The following is a 23,339-nucleotide window of genomic DNA, read 5'->3' as shown; positions in this document are numbered from 1 at the left end:
CAATTACCCAGAATGCAAGATGAAGAGGACAATAGGTGGGAAATATAAAATTGTTTAGGATACATGGAGGATAAAATAAAAAGATCTAAATTGGAGTGTTCTTTGGAGCGTCAGAAGAGAAAAGAGAGAAAACGAATGAGATGTAACATTAGGAGAGACAAAGGCTAAGAAATTTGCAGACGTGGTAAAAGATATGTATCCATAGATACAAATAAGCCAACTAATTCTAAGCAGAATTTTAAAAAATCCACACCTAGACATACCAGAGAAACTGAATAACTTTATTTATTTTATTTTATTTTATTTTATTTTTTGAGACGGAGTCTTGCTCTGTCACCCAGGCTGGAGTGCAGTGGCCGGATCTCAGCTCACTGCAAGCTCCGCCTCCCGGGTTCACGCCATTCTCCTGCCTCAGCCTCCCGAGTAGCTGGGACTACAGGCGCCTGCCACCTCGCTCGGCTAAGTTTTTGTATTTTTAGTAGAGACGGGGTTTCACTGTGTTAGCCAGGATGGTCTCGATCTCCTGACCTCGTGATCCTCCCGTCTCGGCCTCCCAAAGTGCTGGGATTACAGGCTTGAGCCACCTCGCCCGGCCTAAACTGAATAACTTTAAAGACAAAAAGAAACTCTCATATATTGCCAGAGAGAAGAGCGAGTTTATCTACAAAAGAATGACAATTATGCTGAACTTTTCTTTTTCTTTTTTGAGAAAGGATCTCACTCTGTTGCCCAGGCTGGAATGCAGTGGTGCCATCATAGCTCACTGTAATCCCCAACTCCTGGGCTCAGATGATCCGCCTGCCTCAGCCACTCAAGTAGCTGGTACTACAGGCAGGCACCACAACACCTGGCTAATTTTTTTATTTTTGTAGAGATGGGGTCTCACTATGTTGCACAGGCTGGTCTCAAACTCCTGGGCTCAGGTGATCCTTGCACCTCGTCATCCCAAAATGTTGGGATTAAAGGCATGAGCCATTGTGCCTGGCATGCTGGACTTTTCAACAACAAAAATGGAAATATTTTCAAAGTACTAAGTAAAAAATAACTGTCAGTGTGGAATTGTGTTCCCAGAACAACCATCTTTCAAGAAACAGAGTCATATAAAGACAAAAGTGAGAACATTATTTACTACCAGCCAAGCTGTTCAAGTAACTTCTAAAAGACGTACTTCAGAAAGAAAGAAAATGACCCTCCAAAAAGTTGCAAAATGCAAGAAGGAAAAGGTGAGCAGAAAATTTGGTAGAGCTAAAAAAATTATTCATATATAATAAAAAAGAATAACAACGATATGCGGCTTTAAAAATACGGCAGGTGTGAGAGAATGGCCTAAGATCAGTAGTGTGCTGGTTAATGTTTAACAACCATTTCCAAATTTTCAGGGTGCAAAACTGATTTATAGTGTTGTTGATTTCCATGGTTATATGTTCCCAGCATGGTTGATTTCAAACTGCCAATGGGTGTCACTGAATATAAAACTGAGAAGAGGTGCTGACAATCAGCTCTTGTGAGCCAGTATAAACCAGCTCCAACACATTACTGCTAAAAATTTTAATATTAGCCAGGAAAGGAATTATGACTTTCTTAAGAATCTGTGGTAAATTTCAAGGGCAATAACTCAAAGAATAGAATTGAAGTGAATACATTTCCAAACCATTAAAGAAGAGAAAATGAGATAAGAAACACAAACATATCAAACGAAATACTCTACTAAAAAATACAAAAAACTAGCCGGGCGAGGTGGCGGGCGCCTGTAGTCCCAGCTACCCGGGAGGCTGAGGCAGGAGAATGGCGTAAACCCGGGAGGCGGAGCTTTCAGTGAGCTGAGATCTGGCCACTGCACTCCAGCCTGGGCGACAGAGCGAGACTCCGTCTCAAAAAAAAAAAAAAAAAAAAATGACAAGAAATGAAAACAAAGAAAGATAGAAGTGGAACAAATAAAAAGCACAAAGCAATGTGGTAGAAAATGGTTAAAATATATTATACATACTAAATATATAAAATTTTTGTCACCTATACTCCAATAAAGTTGAAAAAATATAATCTCAATAAAGTAAATGAACTAAACTTGCCAGTTAAAAAATAGACTAGATTAAAAAAATTCAGCAACGTGCTATTAAAAGAGAAATATCTAAACATAAGGACACATAATGGTTGAAAATAAATGCGGAGTAAAAAGTATCTGAGGCAAATATCACCAAAAGTGTGTTGAGGGAGCCTGTAAATAATATCAGATAAAACAGACTTTGAAGCAAAAGTATTATTAGAAATAAAGTATCAATAAATACTGATAAAAGCTTCAATTCAGAAGGAAGTTATGAAGTTATTTATTTTTTTTTTTTTGAGACGGAGTCTCGCTCTGTCGCTCAGGCTGGAGTGCAGTGGCATGATCTCGGCTCACTGCAAGCTCCGCCTCCTGGGTTCATGCCATTCTCCTGCCTCATTCTCCTGCCTCAGCCTCCTGAGTAGCTGGGACTACAGGCGGCCGCCACTACGCCCGGTGAATTTTTTGTATTTTTAGTGGAGACGGGGTTTCACCATGTTGGCCAGGATGCTCTCAATCTCCTGACCTCATGATCCTCCTGCCTCGGTCTCCCAAAGTGCTGGGATTATAGGTGTGAGCCACCGCGCCCAGCCTGAAGTTACAAAGTTTTTAAAAACCTGTCCACAATTCATCGAATAGTTAATAATATATATGTGTCAAAAACTGATGGAACAACAGGGATAAGGTGAAAACACATATGGGAGATTATAACCTCATCTCTCAGCTTCCAATAGATCAAGTAGGCAATTATAAGGAAAGATAGATCTGAACAACGCAATCTTGATTTAATGGACATGTGTAATATAGGAGATCCAATAAGACACACGATTAGCTTAGAAATTAGTAACAAAAGATAACTAGAAAAATACCACTTATTTGGAAATTAAGAAACACACTTCTGCTACAGCCAAGATGGAGTAACAGAGACCACATTTACCTGCATCCTGAAAACAAAACAACACAAACCAGACAAAATAAATACAACATTTTCAAAACAATAGATATCACACAACGAAGGGCAGTGATCCCCAAGAGATGAGAAATAAACAGGCTAAACCTTACAAATATCCCAGCATAATGCTCTTAGAGTTTCCAGGCTGTGGCACAGGGAGAAGGAACCGAGGCACTTTCCAGCAGACTCCCAGAGTTGAGGAGATAGAGCTCAGGGTCCAGGGAGACCAAGGTAGCTAGACTTCTTGGAGAGGAGAGAGCTGCATACAAAGAGTATCCTAGAGATTTGCGGAGGAACCTCCTTTAATATTTAGTAGAGTACTGATAAGGGCATGCATGTGAGAAAACTATCTGGAGCCAAGTAAAGAATCACTCAAAATGAATAAAGGAAGCATGACTTGGTGCTCACATAGGGATGAAAATAGTGCTTGTTTCTACCAACCAGACTGAAAAAACACCTCGTAATTCATAGGGCATTGGGTAGAGTACTCAGGAAGGCTTTACTTTAGTAGTGAGGAATAATTAGCCCCAGACTGAGTACTGCTGTGGACCCATCTAAGAAATCATAAAAGCAAGGCTCATTGAGGGCAGTGGCACATACCTGTAGTCCTGGTTACTTCAGGAGGCTGAGGTGGGAGGATTGCTTGAGCCCAGGATTTCAAGTCCAACCTGGACAACATAGTGAGACTCCCATCTCAAAAAAGAAAAAACAAAAACAAAAACAAAACCAAGGCTCAAAAAGACAAAACCGTTTCCAAGTTATTTAACTACATCCCAGAACAAAGCTCAAGATTTATAGAAATACAAAAATATCTACCACCCAACAAGAAAAAGTTCACAATATCTGATATCCAATTACACATTACCAGGCATGCCAAGATGCTTAAAAAAAGATCTGTAAGGAAAAGAATAATCAATTGAAACTGACTCAGAACAGACACGGATATTAGAATCAGCAGAAAAATCTATTAGAAGAGTTATTATAACTGTGTTTTATATGTTCAGAAACAGAGACACGGGGCCAGGTGCAGTGGCTCACACCTGTAATTCCAGCACTTTGGCAGGCTGAGGCAGGCAGGTCACCTGAGGTCAGGATTTCGAGACCAGCTTGGCCAACATGGTGAAACCCCATCTCTACTAAAAATACAAAAATTAGCTTGGCGTGGTGGCACGTGCCTGTAACCCCAGCTACTTGGGAGGCTGAGGCAGGAGAATCACTTGAACCCAGGAGGTGAAAGTTGCAGTGAGCCGAGATCTTGCCACTGCACTCCACCCTGGGTGACAGAGCGAGACTCCATTTAAAAAAAAAAAAAACAACAACTTAGAGACACGGAATATATGAAAAAGATACAAATCAAACTTGTGGAGATAAAAACTACAATGTCTGATATTTTAAAAATTGCATGGAATGGGATTAATGGCAGATGAAAACTGGCAGAAAAAAAGACTAGTGAACTTGAAGGCATAACAGTTAAAACTATTCAAAACGAACACAGAGGGAAAAAAATTCAAAAAAAAAAATTGAAGAGTATCAGTGATCTGCAGAAAAACTTCAAGAAGTTCCAATTTGTGAGTAATTGGAGTCCCCAAAGAAGAGGGGCAGAAAAAAATAACTGAATAAATCATGGTCAAAAACTTTCCAAATTGAATGAATACTGTAAACTCCCAGACACAAAAAGACCAATGTACCCCAAGCACAAGAAACATGAAGAAAACTCCATCAATGTACGTCATAATCAAGTTGCTCAAAATGAATTATAACAGTATCTTAAAAGCAGCTAGAAACGAAAGACATGTTATGTGCAGAGGAACAAAGATAAGGATAAACATCAGATTTCTTATCAGAAATGCAGGAGAGAAGACAGTGGAGCAACATCTTAAAAACCAATAAAAAAGAAACTCAACTATCACCTATAATTCTATACCCAGCAAAATAGCTTTCACAAACAATACAAGAAATATTTAAGGATGCCCTTCAGGCCTAAGAAAATTGGTACCAGATGGAAATCTGGATAAACAGAAAGGAAATGGTAACTACATGGATAAATAGATAAAATATTTTTAATATTATTTAAATCTCATTAAAAGCAATTGACAAAACAAAATAATAACAATATATTATGGATTTTACAACATGTAAAAATAAAGTCTGTGACAGTAATAGCATATAATACAAGAAGGGGTATAATTGAAGGTAGATTGCAATAAGTTTAGGATATACACAATAAGCTCTAAATAAACAACTGAAATAACAAAATATAGAGTTTTGCTAAGAAGCCAACAAAGGAGACAAAAATAAAATAATCTGAAAAACCCAAGTCATCTAAAGAAAGGGGCGGGGGGGGGGGAACAAAGAAAAAGATAAAGAAAAGAAGAATGGGCCAGGGGTGGTGGCTCATGCCTGTAATCCCAGCACTTTGGGAGGCCGAGGCAGGGGGATCATGAGGTTAGGAGTTCGAGACCAGCCTGGCCAATATAGTGAAACCCCATCTTTACTAAAAATACAAAAAATTAGCTGGGCGTGGTGGTGGGCACCTGTAATCCCAGCTACTTGAGAGGCTGAGGCAGGAAAATTGCTTGAACCTGGGAGGTGGAGGTTGCAGTGAGCCAAGATCATGCCACTGCACTCCAGCCCTGGCAACAGTGTGAGACTCTGTCTCAAAAAAAAAAAAAAAAAAAAAAAAGAATGAAGAAGAAACAGAATAAATGGAAAGCACATATCAAGATAATAGACTCAAACCTAACCATATCAATAATCACATTAAATGTAAATGGTCTAAATATCCCCAAAAAAGGCAGAGATGATCATACTGGAGTTTTAAATCCAACTGTATGCTGTCTGCAAGAAATGCACTTGAAATATGTAAATCTGGCCGGGCAGCATGGTGGCTCATGCCCATAATCCCAGCACTTTGGGAAGCCAAGGTGGGTGGATTACATGAGGTCAGGAGTTTGAGATCAGCCTAGTCTACATGGCGAAACCTCGTCTCTACCAAAAATACAAAAATTAGCTGGGTGTGGTGGCACACACCTGTAGTCCCAGCTGCTCGGGAGGTTGAAGCAGGAGAATTGCTTGAACCCAGGAGGTGAATGTTGCAGTGAGCCATGATTGCACCACTGCACTCTGACCTGGGTGACAGAGTGAAACTCTGTCTTAAAAATAAATATATATGTATATATGTGTATATATATAAAATATTTGTATGTGTATATATAATATATATAATATTTACATATATACGTATGTAAATCTGGTCAGGCATAGTGGCTCAAGTCTATAGTCCCAGTACTTTGGGAAGCCAAGGTGGGCAGGTCACTAGCTCACTTGAGGTCAGGTGCTCAAGACTAGCCTGACCAACACAGTGAAACTTCATCTCTACTAAAAATACAAAAATTAGCTGGGTGTGGTGGCTGGTGCCTGTATCGCAGCTACTCTGAAGGCTGAGGCAGGAGAATCACTTGAACCCAGGAGGTGGATGCTGTAGTTAGCCAAGATTGCATCACTGTCACTGCACTCCAGCATGGATAACAGAGCAAGACTCCATCTCAAAAAAATAAAAAATAAAAAAATATATATACGTATATATAATATGTAAATCTATTTGTACCTAAATGCAAATATATTTAAAGTAATATGAAAAAACATTTAACATGCTCACAATAGTCAAAAGAAAGCTAGTGTCACTATATATTATCAAAGTAGATTTCATGAATTTTATGATAAAGAAGTCAATTAAACAAGAAGACACAATAATTCTAGACATCCATGTACCTAATAATAAATTTTCAAATTATATGAAGGAAAACTGATAGAACCTCAAGGAGAAATAGACAAATGCACAATAATGGCCAGTAATTTTAATACCCTTCTTTCAATAATATAATAAATAGGAAGAAAATCAGCTAAAACAACACTTGAACAACACTATCAATTAACTTGACCTGTTTGATATTTATAGAACATTTCACCCAGTGACAACAGAATAAACATTCTTCACAAGCGCAGACAAAATATTTACCAATGTGGGCCATATTCTACGCCATAAAGCAAGTTTCAATAAATTCAAAAGGATTCAAGTCACACAAAGTACATGTTGCCTGACAAACAATGCAATTAAATTAGAAAATAATAATGAAGGGCTGGGCATGGTGACTCATGCCTTTAATCCCAGTACTTTGGGAGGCTGAGGTGGGCAGACTGCTTGAGCCCTGGAGTTTGAGACCAGCATGGAAAACATGGTGAGACCTCATCTCTACAAAAAATACAAAAGGTCAGGCACGGTGGTTCATGCCTATAATCCCAGCACTTTGGGAGGAGGCCAAGGCCTGGATCACTTGAGGTCAGGAGTTTGAGACCAGCCTGGCCAATATGGTGAAACCCTGTTTCTACTAAAAATACAAAAATTAGCTGGGCATGGTGGCATGCACCTGTAGTCCCAGCTACTTTGGAGGCTGAGGCAGAGGGAGCGCTTGAGCCCAGGAGATTGAGGCTGCCGTGAGCCGTCATAACACCACCGCACTCCAGCCTGGGTGACAGAGTGAGACTCAGTCTCAAAATAAATAAGTAAATAAAATACATTAATAATAAAAAGATTCTAGAAGAATCCCCCCAATTTTTTGGAAATTAAGTAACACATGGGTCAAAAAAGACCTCAAAAGGGAAATCTGAAAGCATTCTAAACTGAATGAAAATGAAAACTTATCAGAATTGTTGGTATGCTCCTAAAGCAGTACTTGAGGAGAAATGTATGTCTCTAAAAGTCTATTTTAAGACAAAAATGAAAGATTTTAAACCAATAACTTAGCTTCCACCTTAATATACCAGAAGGAGAAGGAATTAACCAAAAGTAAGCAGAAGAAAGGAAATAAATATCAAAGTGGAAATCAATGCAACAGAAAACAGAAAAACGACAGAGAAAATCAATGAAACCAAAAGCTGGTTTGTTTATAAGATCAATAAAATGGATAAACCTGTAGCCAGATTGATGAGGAAAAAGAGAGAAGACACAATTTGCCAGTATCAGGAATGAGAGGGATGACATCACTATAGGTTCTAGAAATACTAAATGGATGATAAGGGAATATTATAAACATGTTATGCCAACAGATTCAACAGTTTATAAGAAATTGACAAATTCCTTGAAAGACATAAATTATCAAAGCTCACTCACAAAGAAATGAATAATCTTCCATATCTGTTAGAGAAATTGAGATTACAGTTAAAATCCTTCCAACAAAGAAAACTCCAGCCCCAGATGGCTTTATGGTGAATTCTACCAAACATTTAAGGAAGAAATTATACTGATTCCACATAAACTCTTCCAAAAAAATTGAAGAGAAGGAAATGCTTCCCAATCAACTCAAATGAGGCCAGCACTACCCCAATCCTAAAACCAGACAAAGAAATTACAAGAAAACTACAGAAAAATATCCATTATGAACATAGATGCAAAAATTCTAAACAAAATGTAAAGTAGAATCCAACAGCATATTTAAAAAGACAATACAACCTTATTAAGTGGGGTTTATCTGGGAAATGTAGAATTGGCTTAACATTAACCAGCCAGGTGCAGTGGCTCATGCCTGTAATCCCAGGATTTTGGGAGGCCAAAGTGGGTGGATCACGAGGTCAGGAGTTCGAGACCAGCCTGACCAACACGGTGAAACTCCGTCTCCACTAAAAATACAAAAATTAGCGGGGCATGGTGGCACATGTCTGTAATCCCAGCTACTCAGGAGGCTGAGGCAGGAGAATCACTTGAACCCAGGAGGCAGAGGTTGCAGTGAGCTGAGATCATGCCACTGCACTCCAACCTGGGTGACAGAGCGAGACTCTGTCTCAAATTAAAAAAAAAAGAATGCCCACTGCCACTGCTTATATTCAAAGCTGTAACTGAGGTTCTAGCCAGTGCAATAAAGCAAGAAAAAGAAATAAAATATATAAGGACTGGATAACAAAACAGTATTTGTTTATATAAGATGGCTGTCTACATTTTAAAAAATCAAAATTAAGCAAATCTAAAGACAAAGATCAATGCAAAAATAATTGCATTTCTCTACAATATAAACAAAGAATTGGAAAACATAACAAAAGATGCCATTTACAATAGTAACAAAATACAAATAGTATCTGGAAATAAGCTTCCCATACAATAGCTCATTTCTTCATCTCTTCAGTGTTTCCTGTAACCCCACTTTCTCAATTTGGCCTGACTGACCACCTCATTTAAAATTGTATATTCCCCCAATCCTAATTTGTTTTATTTTTCTCTATTTTCTCATTTATTACCTTCTAAAGACTTATAAAAATTATTTATTGCCTATCCCTATATATTCTCTCTCCAGGAGAACAGGTTTTTTTGTCTGCTTTGTTTACTCTTGTATTCCTAAAGCCTAGAACCTGGTAAGTGTACTATTTACCTAGTGCCTGGTACACAGTAGATGCTCAATAAATATTTATTGACTAAATGAATTAATGAAAACAATAAGTATTTGTGGCCTTTATTAAAAAATTATAAAACTATATTGAAAAGCATTAAAGAAGATCTACAAAAATGGTGAGATAAACCATATTCATGGATCAGAAGACTCAGTAGCATAAAGACAAATACTTCTTCAAATTGACGTATAGGTTCATTGTAATATTACTTAAAACTCTAAGAGGAGTGTGGTGTGTACATGGAAACACAAAAGATCAAAATATCCAATATTCAACTGAAGAATGTTCAGGGAAGGTGGGAGACTTGCCCTATACACTTGTCCTTGCATTGGTATTATAAAGATATAGTGGTTTTAAAAAGTGATGATTACATAGGAGTTATCAAATAGATCTAAGGAATAAAATGGAGACCCTAGGAACAGACCCACAAATAGTAGAAAACTTGATATAGGACATAGCTGGTACTACAACTCAGTGGGAAAGGATGAGCTATTTAATAAATGGTATTAGCCTGTAATCCCAGCACTTTGGGAGGCCGAGGTGGGCGGATCACAAGGTCAGGAGATCGAGACCATCCTGGCTAACACAGTGAAACCCTGTCTCTACTAAAAATACAAAAAGTTAGCCAGGCGTGGTGGCAGGCGCCTGTAATCCCAGCTACTCAGGAGGCTGAGGCAGGAGCTTGCAGTGAGCCAAGATCGCACCACTGCACTCCAGCCTGGGCGACACAGCAAGACTCCATCTCAAAAAAATAAAAAATAAAAAATAAATAAATAAATAAATAAATAAATGGTATTGGAATAATCGGTAGTTCCTAAGTAAAAAATAATTACATTGATTCCTTAATTCACACCATACCCCTAATTAGTTCCACAGGGATGACAAACTTAAATGTGAAAGGGAAAACTGTGAAACCTTTGGAAGAAAATATAGAAGAATATCTTCATGACCTCAGCTGAGAAAAAGAATTTTTTTTAGACAGTGTCTTACTCTGTTCCCCAGCTGGAGTGCAGTGATGGGATTACGGCTCACTGCACCTTCGATCTTCCAGGCTCAAGCAATCATCCTACCTCAACCTCTGAGTAGCTGGGACTACAGGCATGAGCTATTGTGCCTGGCAAGATTTTTAAAGTAAAACACAGAGTAAGGCTGGGCTCGGTGGTTCACGCCTGTAATCCCAGCACTTTGGGAGGCTGAGGTGGGTGGATCACCTGAGGTCAGGAGTTTGAGACCAGCCTGGCCTACATGGTGAAACCCCATCTCTACAAAAAATACAAAATCAGCCAGGTGTTACGGTGCGCACGTGTAATCCCAGCTAATCAGGAGGCTGAGGCAGGAGAATCGCTTAAACCTGGGAAGTAGAGGTTGCAGTGAGCCGAGATCATGCCACTGCACTTCTCCAGCCAGAGTGAGACTGTGTCTCAAAAAAAAAAAAAAAAAAAAAGATATTTGTGGCTAGGTACGGTGGCTCATACCTGTAATCCCAGCACTTTGGGAGGCTGAGGCAGGAGGATTGCTTGAGCCCAGGAGTTCAAGACCAGCCTGGGCAACATAGTGAGACACTGTCTCTACCAAATGTTTTTAAAAATTAGACAGGTGCAGTGGCATGCACCTGTAATCCTAGCTCCTTGGGAAGCTGAGATGCGGGAGTTGCTTAAGCCCAGGAGTTGGAGGAGTTAGAGGATGCAGTGAGCTATAATTGTGCTGCTGTACTCCAGCCTAGGCAACAGACTGAGATTCTGTCAAAAAAAAAAAAAAAAAATTAAAAAACAACTTGCAATGCACTACTCTGAGAAAGGATCAGTATCTAGGATCTATAAAGAATCACTAAGGCAGGCCAGGCACAATGGCTGAAGCCTGTAATCCCAGCACTTTGAGAGGCCAAAGCAGGAGTACGCTTGAGCCGAGGAGATTGAGACCAGCCTGGGCAACACAGTGAGATCTTGTCTCTACAGAAAAAAAAAAAAATCAGCCAGGCATAGCGGCACACATCTCTAGTCCCAGCTACTCAGGAGGCTGAGGTGGGAGGATTGCTTGAGCCCAGGAGTAGAGGCTGCAGTGAACTATAATCACATCATTGCTCTCCAGTCTGGACAACAGAATGAGACCCTGTCTCAAAACAGCAACAGCAACAACAACAAAAAGCCGGATGTCGTGTCTCACACCTGTAATCCCAGCACTTTGGGAGGCCAAGGCAGGCAGACCACTTGAGGTCAGGAGTTTGAGACCAGCCTGGCCAACATGGCAAAATCCCATCTCTGCTAAAAATACAAAAATTAACAGGGTGTGATGGCGCGCCTGTAATCCCAGCTACTCAGAAGGCTGAGGTACAAGAATCACTTGAACCAGGGACGCAGAGGTTGCAGTGAGCCGAGATTGCACCACTGCACTCCAGCCTGGGCAACGGAGTGCAACTGTGTCCCCAAATTAAATAAATAAATAAATAAATAAATAAGCAAACAAACAAATTAAAAGATGTTCAACTTCAATAGTAATCTGGAAAATGCAAATTAAGGCCATCACAAAATTCCCTGTACACCCACTAGGTTGGCAAACGATAAGAAGTGTGACATTATTAAGTGTTGGTGAGGATATGGAGCAATAGAAACTCAATATTGTGGGTGGAAGTGTTACTTAGTCAAACCACCTTGGAAAACAGTTGACACTAACTTGTTAAGATGATCACGTGCGTATCCCATGACCTGACAATTCCTGTCCTAGTTTATATCCTAAACAAACTCTTGTATTTATTCAAATTAAGAGACACAAACAAGAATGCTCATAGCAGCTTTGCTTATAATAGCAAAACCTAAATACAAGACAGATAAATCTTAGAAATATGCTCAATTTAAAAAGAGCATTGCAGAAGGTTGCCGCAACATGATATCATTTTTTTATGAAGTTAAACACAAGCACAACTAAACTACACCTACACACTTTTTTTAGGATGATGCAATCTGTGATGAATTTTTTTTTTTAACAAGCAAGGTCATGATAAACACAAAACTTGGTTTACCTGTAGGAGAGGGTTAGGCAGTGGTATGAGACTGGGAGGAGCTGGCTTCAGTGTTATTTCTCATGTTCTAATTTTAAGTTTGTTGGTAGGTTCACATGTGTACATTGGTTATTATACCTTAAAATTTTTGTTTTATTTTTCTTTTGCATGTATCATATAGGACATAATAACAAAATATTTTTCAAATGAATCAAACATTTAAATGTAAACAATGAAACCATCTAAGTCCTGGAAGAAACCACAGGATACATTTTAAAAATAATATTGGAGTGATAAAGGCCTTTCTAAATATAATGAAAACCCAGAGTATGTAAAAGATTTAGAAATCGAGACCAGCCTGGCTAATACGGTGAAACCCCGTCTCTACTAAAAAATACAAAAAACTAGCCGGGCGAGGTGGCGGGCGCCTGTAGTCCCAGCTACTCGGGAGGCTGAGGCAGGAGAATGGCGTAGACCCGGGAGGCGGAGCTTGCAGTGAGCTGAGATGCGGCCACTGCACTCCAGCCTGGGTGACAGAGCGAGACTCCGTCTCAAAAAAAAAAAAAAAAAAAAAAAAAAAAAAAAAAAAAAAAGATTTAGGGCCGGGCGCGGTGGCTCATGCCTGTAATCCCAGCACTTTGGGAGGCCGAGGCGGGCGGATCACGAGGTCAGGAGATCGAGACCATCCTGGCTAACACGGTGAAACCCCATCTCTACTAAAAAATACAAAAATCTAGCCGGGCGAGGTGGCGGGCGCCTGTAGTCCCAGCTACTCGGGAGGCTGAGGCAGGAGAATGGCGTAAACCCGGAAAAGGCGGAGCTTGCAGTGAGCTGAGATCCGGCCACTGCAGTCCAGCCTGGGCAACAGAGAAAGACTCTGTCTCAAAAAAAAAAAAAAAAAAAGATTTAGAAACTGGGCAAATTTCATCATAGGCAAAGTTGAATGACTTAAAAAAACGGACAACTCATCACAAAGGGATAATTTCATTAATACATACTCCTACAAATCAATTTTTTAAAAAGTCAGTAATTTATATAAAAAGAAGCACATGGTGGGGTGTTGTGGTTCATGCCTGTAATCCCAGCACTCTGGGAGGCCAAGGCAGAAGAATTGATGGAGCCCAGGAGTTCGAGACCAGCCTGGGCAACATGGCAAAACCCCATCTCTACAAAAAAATACACAAGTTAGCTGGGTTTGTTGGCGTGAGCCTGTGGTTCCAGCTACTTCAAAGGCTAAGGTGGGTGGATGGCTTGACCCCAGGAGGTCGAAGTGCAGTGAGCTACGATTGTGCCACTGCACTCCAGAGTGGGCAACAGAGCAAGACCTTGTCAAAAAAGAAGAAAGAGAGAAAGAGAGAAAGAGAGAGAGAGAAGGAAGGAAGGAAGGAAGGAAGGAAGGAAGGAAGGAAGGAAGGAAGGAAGGAAGGAAGGAAGGAAGGAAGGAAAAAAGGAAGGAAGGAGGGAAGGAAAGAAAAATAAGCACAGGATATGAACAGGCACTTCACAGTAAAGGAAACACAAATAGCCTTTAAATAGACCCGGTGGGCTCAACCTCACTCAGAGTAAGAGAAATGGAAGTCACTGGGATACCGCTGTTCACTTACACGATGCAGAAATATGAGAAAAAACAGTTAAGGTAACCAGTGCTTGTTGCTGCCGTTTATCTTCCCCAAGATCACTTACCTTCACTCCATGAAGCTTTACTCCTGGATAATTATATACACCCTTGAACATTTGTCCCTGTCATAATTCTTGATTATTTCAATGTCAGTATAGACAGATAATTCTTCCAATGCACTCTCTTCTCCATTCCGTGAGCATCTTTTCTCCAAGGATCTTATCTCCACCTTCCCTGGCCATGCATTACCAATTTAACCCTGAATCCCATCTGCAGGCAACCCATTCTCCATGCAGCTAATATCCAGCTCAACCCCTGTCTCATATCTCAACTCCAACAATTCTTTGGCCCCATCAGAATCGACATCCACACTCTCATCACACTCCTCTCTTTACCCAGCTTAAATCTTTTCATTTTTAAAAAATAAATATCCCCTTGCACATACATTTCACTCTCTTGCCCTCTCATGTTTCCTTCTACTCAACTGACAAACCCCTAACTCTGGTTTTATGCAACCACTCACCTATTCTGCACCTGCACCTGTGCAGCTCAACATGGCTGGAGAAAGTTATCACCAAATTTATGATCATAAACATCAGGGATACCCTCAGTGCTGCTTGTCAATCACAAGATATTCATCCCCCTGGTTCACTCACTCTCTTGGATAACTACATCACGCCCTCTAGTGTCTCCCTCCCTATCCTTATCTTCAACTGTTGACCTTGGTTCTTAGTTCACAGAGAAAACAAAGCAATCAGAAGAGAACGTCCAAGCTCCCACTTGGATATACCCATTTATTCACTTCTGTGTCCATGTTCTCTGTCTTCCCTGCTTTTCCACGGATGAACTGTGTATGCTCCCAGCTAAAACCAGCCTCTCTATCTGTGCACTAGGTCCCATCCCTTTTGCCACCTGAAGGATATTGCTTCAGCAATTCTCCCCTCTTTCTTGCATCCTCATTTTTCCCTTCCCTCCTGGCTGTTTCTCATCAGCATACGAGCAAGCTACATTTTTTCTTGGCCATACACTGTGCTCCAGCCATCATCTGATTCCTTGGATCTCTTTAGAGCAAAACTCAAGAGAGTTCCTCTACTCATTGTCTCCAATCTCTCTCCTCCTGATCTCTCTTAGACACAATCCTATCAGGCTTCTGCCTCTCCACTCCACTTAAGTGGCTCCTGTGGCAGTCACCAATATCCTCCTCGTTGCTAAATCTAATGGTCAGTCCCTAGTCTTTGTTATCATATCCACGAGCAGCACTGGACGCAGATGCCTCCTTCTTGGAACATTTTCTTATCTTGGTTCCAGGACTTGACACTCCCCTGACTTCCCTCTTACCTCACTGGTCATTTCTTCTCATTCTCCTTTGCTGGTTCCACGTCTCAATGACCTCTAAATACTAGACATCCCAGGATTCAGTTATTAGGCCTCTTCTGTTTGCTATCAACACTCATCCCTTCGATGATTTCATTCATTCAAATTTACATCTGCAGCCTGAACCTTTGTCTTGAGACCCATCCTCATGTTTTCAGTGGCTTTTTCAGCTCCTCACTTGGATGTTTAGTGAGCATCATAAACATAACATGCTCAAACCAAACTCCAGATCTTTCTCCTCCAAAACCTGCTCTTCCCCAAATCACACCTTTCTCAGGAAACTCCATCCTTCTAAGTTGATCAGGTCAGAAACCTTGGAGACATCTTTGAATCTTTGACTCTCTCTCTCTCTCCTTCCATAACAAATCCTGTCAGTCCTGCCTATGAAATGAAATGTATACAGAAGGCAGCTGCTTCTTACAACCTCCCCTATTGCATCCCTAGTCTCAGCTTCCATCATCCTTCACCTGGGCTATTGTACTGGCTTCCTAACTCATCTCCCTGCCTCATACAGGTCATTGTCAACATGGCAGCCACAGTGATCTTGCTATAATATAAGCCAGGTCTTATCATTATCAACACCCCTCAATGGCTTCCATGTCATGCCAAAGCCCTTACAGTGATCCACAGGCGTGGCCTACATGCAGCCTATAAGACCCTGCATGGCCGTGCCTTCCTCTGCCCTATTCATTATTTCTGACAGCATTTCCTCCTACTATCTTCCTTGCTCCAGCCACCTGGGCCTCCTTGTTGTCCCTTAAACACAGCAGGCACACTCTTGCCGAGAACATTCTTCCTCCAGATACATAAATACATCACTCACTCCCTTTCTTCCTTGAGGTCTTGGCTCAAATGTCATCTTTTCAGTGAGACCTTAAATACCCTAAAGCTTCAAACCTTCTTTCCTAGGCACTCCCAGATCTTCCTCAATGGCTTTATTTTTCTTAGCTGTTATCACCACCTAACATGCTATGCATTTTACTCATTTAGTTTGTTAACGTCTATTTCCCCTACCAGATTGTAAGCCCGTGAACACAAGGCTTTTTGTCTATTTTGGTCATTGCTTAATCCACAGCATATAGAAAAGATCTTGGCACAGAGTAGATGCTCAACAATTGTTGATTGAACAAATAAACAAAAACACTTAATTGGCCAGAGTGTAAGGAATAGGCATTCTCAAAATTGCTGGTTTCAATGCAGTTGGTATAACCCTTACAGAGGTCGAATTGGCAGTAACTATCAAAACTACAAATGCACATATTCTTTGTCCCAGCAATTCTACTTAGTAATAGCCTTCATATAAATTTACACGTGTGAAATGACACATGAACAAAGTAATTCACTGCAGCATTTTTAAATCCCTGAAAGCGATGAAAACAACCAAAATGTCCAGCAATAGCCGACTATTTAAATAAATTGTGGCATACCCATACAATGAAATATTTTGCAGTGGCAAAAAAAGAATAAGGAGACTTGTGTCCTGATGTAAACTCCCAGATCTAAATTTTTCAAGGAAAAAGAAAGGTGCTGAAAGTTGTGCTTCTCGCCACCATTTTAATTTTAATTTAATTTTATTATTATTATTTTTTAGACAGGGTCTCACTCTGTTGCCCAGACTGGAGTGCAGTGGCACAATCACAGCTCACTGCAGTCTAGACCTCCTGGGCTCAGGTGATCCTCCCACCTCAGCCTCCTGAGCAGCTGGGACCACATATGTACACCACCATGCCCAGCTAATTTTTGTGTGTGTATTTTTTGTTGAGACAGGATTTTACCCTGTTGGCCAGGCTGGTCTCAAACTCACTAGCTCAAGCAATCTCCCTGCCTCAGCCTCCCAAAGTGTTGGGATTACAGGCATGGGCTGCTGCACCCAGCCACTGTCACCATTTTTATAAAAACAAAAGGAAAGGGTACAAAAAGAACATATAACTATTTTATTGTATATGTGCAAACTGTCTCAGGAAGGATAAAACAGAAAATGGTAATAGTGGTAGCTTATTTGGTGGAGAATAGATGGGTTGGGAGACAGAGGTGGGAGACAGTTTGCTGTAAACCCTTTTAAACTTCTTGAATTTTTGCACCTATGAATGCTTTTTCTATTAAAAGGAGAATAAGATGTGGCTTATGTTCCTATATGGAATATCTAAAATACATTGTTACAAAAAATAAAAAATAACATGTACAGTATGCTCTACATAGGGGTGGAAGGAGACTTACTTTTCACTAATTACTGTTTCGTACCATTTGAATTTTGCACCTTATTTATGCATTTCCTCTTCAAAAAGAAGTAGGTGAGGCACAGTGGCTCATGTTTGTAATCCCAGCACTTTGGAAGGTCGAGGTGGGCGGATTGCTTGAGCCCAGGAGTTCAAGACCAGCCTGGGCAATATGGCAAAACCCGGTCTCTACAAAAAATACAAAAAATTAGCCAGGTGTGGAGGTGTGTGCTTGTAGTCCCAATTACCTGGGAGGCTGAGGTGGGAGGATGAGGTGGGAGGATCACTGGAACCTCGAAGATCGAGGCTGCAGTGAGCCATGACCACACCACTGCACTTTAGCCTGGGTGACAGAGTGAGATCCTGTCTCAACAAAACAAAACAAATACACAAAAAAGAAAATAAAGAAATAGAAATCCTGGTGTGCAAATGCACTTTCACATACAGTACCTCAACAATTCTGTGACCGAAACCCACCAGCTCTTTCCCCACTTTTCCAGACAAGGAAACGAACGTTCAGAGAAGTCAAGTCAGACAGCACAGGGGTGAACTGGGAACCTGAACCCGGTTTTTGCTGACATGACCACGCTGGCCACTCCACCTAGGCAGCCCGTCCCTGAGTGCTGGTTCCTCCCCTCCCTTCCCACCCGGCTCTCAGCCTCCCTGCCCTCCCCGGCTCTTTCTCTTAGGGAGTTGGGGAAAGCAGCTCCAGAAAGTTGGCTACCAGGTGTTTCACTCAGGGGCCACGGCTGGAGGCTCCCTGGTGCCTGGCAGTTTCTCTCTCTGCTCAGAGCCACCCAACCTGGTGCCCTGGGAGCTGGCTGCTCCGCTCCTCCCTTGAGCCTTGGTGCTCCGTGATTGAAAACAGCCGCCCCTCCCCCACTCCCCTCTGAGCTTCCAGGCCCCCTCCCCGAGTCTGTACCTGTCAATGATGACGGGGTCTGAGGGCGTCTCATTCCGGTTGCCACAGCTCTTCCGGTCACAGCACCGGCTGAAGAAAAGATAAGGAAGGAGGGAAGGCGGAAGCCAAGGAAGGAGGGGGCCATGACAGTGTGTGAGTTGTGAGGGGCGCCCTGAGCTGAGGGTGCTGATGTCCTGTCTCAAGTGTGGAATCCCTGGGCTGGAGGGGCTCACTCCCAGGGCCTTGGGGGAGAAAGGCTGTGGCTCCTCCGCAGGGACCCTGAGAGCCTAGCCTGGGGTTGAGGCTGGCCAGAGAGCCCTGCCCCAAAGGCACCTCATTCCTGGAGGACTCAGGAAAGGGCAGGCGGCAGGTCACCTACAGGGTCTCTCTCTATGGAAACACAGTCCACGCAGAGACAGGAGCTCAAACAGTGAGCTCATGAATGACCACAAAGTGAATCTTTTTTTCTTTTTCTTTTTGAGACAGAGTCTCATTCTGTCACCCAGGCTGGAGTACAGTGGCGTGATCTTGGCTCACTGCAACCTCTGCCTCCTGAGTTCAGGCAATTCTCGTGCCTCAGCCTCCTAACATAGCTGGGATTATAGGTGTGCACCACCATGCCTGGCTAATTTTTGTAATTTTTGTAGAGATGGGGTTTCACCATGTTGACCAGGCTGGTCTTGAACTCCTGACCTCAAGTGATCCGCCCACCTCGGCTTCCCAAAGTGCTGGGATTACAGGCTTGAGCCACTGTGCCTGGCCAATGAATGGCCACAAAGTTAATCTATCCGTGAAAGCAGCATCCACACCAAGAAGTGCTGTGTGGCCAGCAGCCCAGATGCCAGTCATACCTCTTCCTTGTCACTCCCCTTTCCAAGGGTAGCCACAGTTCCAACCACAGATTTATTTATTTTAAATTTATTTTACTTTATTTATTTTTTTAGCGACAGGGTCTGGATCTGTTGCCCAGGCTAGAATGCAGTGGTGCAATCATCGCTCACTGCAGCCTTGAACTCCTGGGCTCATGCGATCCTCCTGCCTCAGTCTTCCAAGTAGCTGGGATTACAGGCGCCTGGCTACCAACCACAGATTTCAGAACCCTGTTCTCTTTTCCATGCATCAGGAACTGCCTCCGAGGACCCTGTATGACTGGCATCTCCTGGGGAGACCTTACTAGAAATGCCAAGCTCTTGGATAATGGGGAAAAGGGAACCAAGAGCTGTGCACCTCCTCACTCCCACCCTGCCCCACCAGAGAGCTGCCCTAGGGTTCAAAATTTCCTCAAAGATTAGCTTCTCAGCTAATCCCAGAGGCCTTCCCAGGCCCTGTTCCCACATCCCCAGCAGCCCTCCCCTGAGCTTTATTAGCTAAGCTTCCCAGTGGCGGCAGGAGGCCTCTCTTACAAAAACACTCGGAGAAGCCACATAAACAGGCCAGGCTAATGGGGCCTCAAGGACCCTCTTCTCAGCCAGCGCTGTGCCCAGGGGCCTCACCCTCTCCCTTCATCACCTGCCACCAGGCTTCTCCAGGGAGCAGCAGCAGAGAGCAGCCAGGGGCAAGGGCGGCGAGGGGGCAGGGCCTGGGTGGAGTCCTCGGCAACGCCTTGGCAGAGGGGCGAGGTGTGAGTGACATGGCCATCTCACCTGCACATGATCTCATGGGTGAGCAGCACTCGGCACATTTCGGGGTTCTTGTCCTGCCCCTCATAGATGATAGCCTGGGGAGAGGGAGGTGCACAGGCTGGAGGGGAAGGAGGCTCCTCTGAGGTGCAGGTGGCAGCACAGATGGGCCTGGCATCTTCCAAGCCTAGGCCCAGGGAAACCCTGCCCCAGGGAAGAGCACGCCCTCTGCCTTGCTCTGGGCTGCCCACGCGGAGGATAATCCCTCCTCCCAAACTGGACCACCACCGGCTGGCAAGAATGATATGAAGTCTGCAGATTCTGTCTGTCGGCAGGCGGCTCTTTCCAGAGCTGGCTCTGCTTGGGGCAGGGGATTCCCGAGGGCTCCAGGACCAAGGTCAGGTGGCTGGTGGGTAGACATACTCCTGTGCCCACCCAGCACCAGGCCCCTCCCCTCCCCCAGCATCCTCCTGTGTGTATCCTCCATGTCCTGGCGGACCTCTGCTTCTGTTGATGAGTGTTGTCCTTCTCAGCTATCCCTGCCAGCCCAGTCAGCTCCGAGGGCTGCACAGCTGCCTCTTCCCCCTAGATACCTATCGCCTCTTCCCCCATACCATCCCCAGCCCAGGCCTGGTCTTCCCCTGGGACTGCTGCATCACCTCCTCACCAGTCTTCCAGCCTCCCTCTGCCCAGAAGCAAGAAGTGAGCTTCCTAACTGCAAATCTGCCTTCCCAGTTTATAACCATCTGTGCCTTCCCCCATTTGTGGGATCCCTCTCCCTGTCGACTTCCTCGAACCCCTTCCACACTCATCCCCTCGACAGTTCCACTGGGCACTGCCTGGCCTGCCTCCCCCAGCCCAGTGGCCATGGGTATTCTAGAAAAACCATTCTTCCCTCTGCCCTGGAATTGGGTGGAGGCTGCCAAAAGACCCTGCCTGTGTAGGAAGCCCAAATCTCCACCTTGCATTCCTACCCCACTAATCTGGACCATTGGAGACTCAGCCCCCTCCTTGCCAGCATGCACAGCTTCTCTGAAAAGCCCTGAGATTTGGGGCCCTGTGTTGGCAGACTCCATCAGGGCCTATTCAGGTTTCAGTTTCCTCCAGCTCCTTATGCTGGCCTCTGAGCCTCCTTCCCGTGACCGTCACATCAGCAAGGTACTGAGGGTCTGCAGTGGAAATTCTCGGGGCTGTGCCCACATCCCCTTTACTGGACACGTGCACCTTCCCATGGCTGTGGCTGATGTCTGCTGCAGAGGGCTTCCTCCTGAGAACTGCTCTCAGTGGATAGGAACTGCCTGGTCTGAAAATGTCTGGGAGGTTACGTGCTACCCTTAGGAGTGGTTCCCAGCCAATGACTAATTGATACGGGGTACAAAATCCTGGTATTTGCTTCGAAGGGGGACATGTCTGGTGCCACTCCTTCTCCAGAGCTCCCTGTGCAGTTTTCTGTCCAGCCTGCCTCCCTCCCCTGCTCCCGGCAGCCCCTCCCATCTCCCCAAATAAACTACCTGCACCTGAGTTCCCATCTAAAGCTGGGCTGCTAGGAAACATGACCCAAGCCAGGGTTTTTGCACAAATATTGTCTTTTCTAGAACAGAGGGCAAGAGCCACACACCCTCGGGCACAGGCTGGGGTGGGAACTGGGGGAGCTAGGCTGATGGGGACGGAGGGCATAGGGAGATGAGGCAGGAACAAGGAGGCTCGACCAGAGTGGGGCAGGGTCCGGAAAGAGAGTGGGATGGGCCTCAGCACCCCCTGCACTGACTCACCTGCTTGGACATGGAGTCGATGAGACGCACATAGAGGTCTTGCTCCGTCCGAAGTCCTAGGATGGGAAGATGGACAGGGCTTGCTGCCGGGGGAGCATGGGCAGCCTCAATGATCAGACCACATCACACCCTCCCCAGGCCTGGCACGTGGGGCATTAGGTGTTGCATGATGCTGCAGTGCCCAGACTTCAGGGGCAGGGCCAGGCAGGGCAGGGGTCTCCACTCACCATTGTTATACACCAGTCGGAGGCGGTAGTGGATCCCATTGTTAGTCTTTTCCGCCCCGGGCTCCTGCAGGGACAAGATGGGAGGATGCTTGGGTGCTCAGGGATCCTCCAGCCTCCCTCGCCCACCCCCTTCTCCTAACCCCAACTTCTTTCCCACCCTTCCAGCCACTCAGCCAGCATCCATCCATTCATCTGCCCAGTGTGTGTGTGTGTGTGTGTGCACGCCTATGTGCGTGTGTGTGTGGTTGGGGGTTCCCTCCCAGGGCCAGTCCCAGCCAAGCCCACGAGCCTCTCACTCGGTCCTTTTCCACAAAGTCGATGAAGGCTGTGCGCTCCACCTCCACGGGCTGCCCCTGCCGGTCGTACATGGCCAGCACGAAGTGGAAGAAGTTGGATTTCCTGAGGTTGGAGGGAGGCTGCTTCTCAAAATGTGCTCGTGCCAGACCCACGCCACTGTGGGAGGAAAAGAGCTGGGAAACCACTGGAAGGGCCCCCCAGTGAGAAAGACTCCAGTGCCTCGGGCCAGGCAGGCATGCTGGCCAGGACATGGCTCCAAGATGCCAAGAGTTTAATCCAACTAGACAGGCCCTTTCCAGCCTGACCAGGGCCATCTCGCTTCCAGATAGAGGTCTCTCAGCACTGAGGGCACCCCGGCCTGCCCCCTGGAAAACAAGAGGCACAGTGGTGACTGCAAAGGAGGAGACTCTGTCAGACTCCCTCCCAGGCTTTTCCCTAGGCCGCACATTTTGCAAGGCCAGTCTCCAAAATCAAAAGTATGAACCAATCCGTCTTTCTGACCAGAAGCTCTTGTGACTGCCCTTTAGGGCTTCAAGGAGACCCAAGGGGCCCTAGAACAGATATCCTACTAAACCCCAGCCCAGGCTGAGGCTGTCATGAGCCTGTGGTGTTGCCTGGGGAATGATGATGTCCATCAGACCCTTGCAGACGTCAAACCGGTTCAGGACCACTAGTCTGCCTGGCCTGGGCCCTGGCTGAATGTGGGGAGCACCCCCAAGATGTAAAGGGACCTGCCTCCAGGCTTTGGGAGAGACAACCACAGGCTCCCTCGGGCAGGAGGAATTTCTCATCTGGCCTTGCTAAGGGATCTCTCCTGGCTCATCAGAAACCATGCCCAGAAGCAAGGCCAGGGTGACAGCAGGAGGAAGGGATTCCCTCTGCCCCAAAT

The 23,339-nt window shown here is 44.3% G+C and overlaps 1 protein-coding gene across 4 annotated transcripts in view; it reads right to left on the bottom strand.

Moving 5' to 3' along the window:
* The window catches only part of LOC105481618 (EBF family member 4), a 66,273-nt gene that overhangs the window by 31,356 nt on the left and 11,578 nt on the right, over nucleotides 1–23,339 (bottom strand). For all 4 annotated transcript variants that reach the window (XR_011613480.1, XM_011741338.2, XM_071079574.1 and 1 more), the window contains 5 exons: nucleotides 22,450–22,606; nucleotides 22,154–22,217; nucleotides 21,927–21,982; nucleotides 20,179–20,252; nucleotides 18,557–18,625 (listed from right to left, as the gene is read on the bottom strand). Coding sequence is in view for 3 of the 4 variants with exons in the window: in XM_011741338.2 (XP_011739640.2) it covers nucleotides 18,557–18,625; nucleotides 20,179–20,252; nucleotides 21,927–21,982; nucleotides 22,154–22,217; nucleotides 22,450–22,606 (420 nt within the window). In the remaining variant the exon portion in view is untranslated. The remainder of the gene's footprint in view (nucleotides 1–18,556; nucleotides 18,626–20,178; nucleotides 20,253–21,926; nucleotides 21,983–22,153; nucleotides 22,218–22,449; nucleotides 22,607–23,339) is intronic.

Source organism: Macaca nemestrina, chromosome 15 (assembly GCF_043159975.1).
Source record: "Macaca nemestrina isolate mMacNem1 chromosome 15, mMacNem.hap1, whole genome shotgun sequence".
In the NCBI taxonomy this organism is placed as follows: Eukaryota; Metazoa; Chordata; class Mammalia; order Primates; family Cercopithecidae; genus Macaca; species Macaca nemestrina.
The sequence above is the reverse complement of the archived record's forward strand: the minus strand, read 5'-3'. Positions and strand labels throughout refer to the sequence as shown.